Below are 2,122 nucleotides of genomic sequence, written 5' to 3'. Positions count from 1 at the left end.
TTTTACTTGCCTTTGCTGTTGCAGGAGCTCGTGGTAGCTAATAGGTTAGAGAAGATCCTTTCTCCTGGGTGTGGTCAGTTTTGGCATAACGAATTGGGTGTGTACATGACTATTTTTAAGTGGCAGAAACCCTTGTAGGAACAATCTTCTTCCAGCAGCGCAGGTCACAGTGGCCCAGTCAAGCCCAGATAATCTCTGGAGAGGAAGGGTAGCTATGTACACTGGGACTCCTGCCAGCTCTAACGATACTGAAGGAAGAGCTCCGTTACTCTTGGCCTGTGAAGACGTAAGGGAAAAACTAAACTCAACAATAAAACAATCTTGTCTAGATGTTAACACAGATAAAAAGCAAAAGAAGAAAAAAAAAAACAAAAACAAAAACAAAAAACCCCAAACTTCTGATATGTTAAGAGCAAGCCAGATCTTTTGCTTCATGGTTTCTTCTTGGGGCAATGCTCTTAGACAAACTAGCTGTAACTATGGAGCTGCATTTTTTTGTGGCTGCAGTATTTGCATTCTCTGGGAAGTAACAGGCTCCATCCTCCTCTGCTGCCACAGACAGGATTCTGTGAAGAACCCGTCACCTTGAGTGGTAAATCTGGACAGACAGTTCAGGCAGGGAGTTTTCATCTTCCTATTTAATTTGACTTATACCTGATTGAAAGAGACTTGAAACCCAAGCTCACCTCTGGGTGAACTTTGGACTACTGTGATTTATAAAAAGTCCAGGGAAAGTTGTGAGCCCTTACAAGAGAAGGCATAAGAAAGCAGGAAAACTTGATAAAATAGGCAAGCCTAAACTTAAAGAAGCAACACTATGTGCTCTCAGACACATGAGGATGTGGATTGATTGACTGTTGTACTCACAAGTAACCTGAGAATATAAATTGGCATTGACTTTGAAGAAATTATATATAAGTATTTCTTGGTAAAGTTTTTACAGTAGGTTGTTGTGAACAGTAAGACATCTCATAGTCACTCAGCATATTGCAGATTGATTATTCTCTTGTCCGAGATGAGAAATAATAAGAAACTTGTACAAAGCTCTTCTTGAATATAGAACATTTTGCTGTTTAAAACGTAACACTGGAATATAATGACTATATACAAGGCTATATAAGACTATAACTGATTTTTTTCAGCTTCTCTTTGTTAATTAAAACAGAAATGAACTTTCTTTTACAACTGTTCATATATATATACATATGTATATATATGTGTGTGTATATATATGTATATATATGCATGTGTGTATGCATATATATATGTATATATATAAAAGGAAACAATAGCAGTTATTTTGATTCTGGTTACTATTTGATTCTGGTTACTATTATTAGCGTAGCTATTTTACAATTAAAGGGGGAAGTTCCCTGGCTAATACTTGCCAAAAAAAAAAAAAAATTCTGAAACTGAAACTTAATTGGTGTGGAAGAGCATGTGCTGTGGCTGTGGTTGATTGTTAGCTGTTTCAAAGTTGACTTTGCTTGTAACTGTGCCTGCCTTTTCTATACATACATATATATGGAGTAAACTACAGAGAAGTAGGCTAAGAAACTAATAGTAAAATACAAAGTACTAAGTTTGGCATAGAGGATAATGCTAATGAAGCACTTGGTACATACCCTGCTCTACAGTGAGCATTCAAAAAGGAAACAATAGCAGCTATTTTGATTCTGGCTACTATTATTAACGTAGTATTTTGATTCTGGTTACTATTTGATTCTGGTTACTATTATTAGCGTAGCTGTTTTACAATTAGAGGGGAAAGTTCCCTGGCTAATACTTGCCAAAAAAAAAAAAAAAATCTGAAACTGAAACATTTCCTGTGGAAGAGCTTGTGCTGTGGCTGCTGCTGGTTGTTAGCTGTTTCAAAGTTGACTTGTAACTGTGCCTGCCTTTTCTATAGGGAATCTGAAATCATGGAGCTCAAGTCTCAGCTGGCTCGAATGAGGGAAGACTGGATTGAGGAAGAGTGCCACAGAGTGGAGGCTCAGCTGGCACTCAAAGAAGCCAGAAAAGAGATTAAGCAGCTCAAACAGGTCATTGAGACGATGAGGAGCAACTTGGCTGATAAAGACAAAGGCATTCAGAAGTACTTTGTGGACATAAACATCCAAAA

The 2,122-nt window shown here is 37.5% G+C and overlaps 1 protein-coding gene across 1 annotated transcript in view; it reads left to right on the top strand.

Moving 5' to 3' along the window:
- The window catches only part of Sybu (syntabulin), a gene marked incomplete at both ends in the record, with an annotated part of 107,446 nt that extends 105,329 nt beyond the window's left edge, over positions 1–2,117 (top strand). Inside the window, one exon of the mRNA XM_031358118.1 lies at positions 1,910–2,117. Within this exon, the coding sequence (XP_031213978.1) occupies positions 1,910–2,117 (208 nt within the window). The remainder of the gene's footprint in view (positions 1–1,909) is intronic.
- Between the last annotated feature and the right edge of the window lie 5 nt (positions 2,118–2,122).

This window comes from Mastomys coucha, unplaced genomic scaffold, assembly GCF_008632895.1.
Source record: "Mastomys coucha isolate ucsf_1 unplaced genomic scaffold, UCSF_Mcou_1 pScaffold7, whole genome shotgun sequence".
Classification (NCBI taxonomy): domain Eukaryota; kingdom Metazoa; phylum Chordata; class Mammalia; order Rodentia; family Muridae; genus Mastomys; species Mastomys coucha.
The sequence above is the reverse complement of the archived record's forward strand: the minus strand, read 5'-3'. Positions and strand labels throughout refer to the sequence as shown.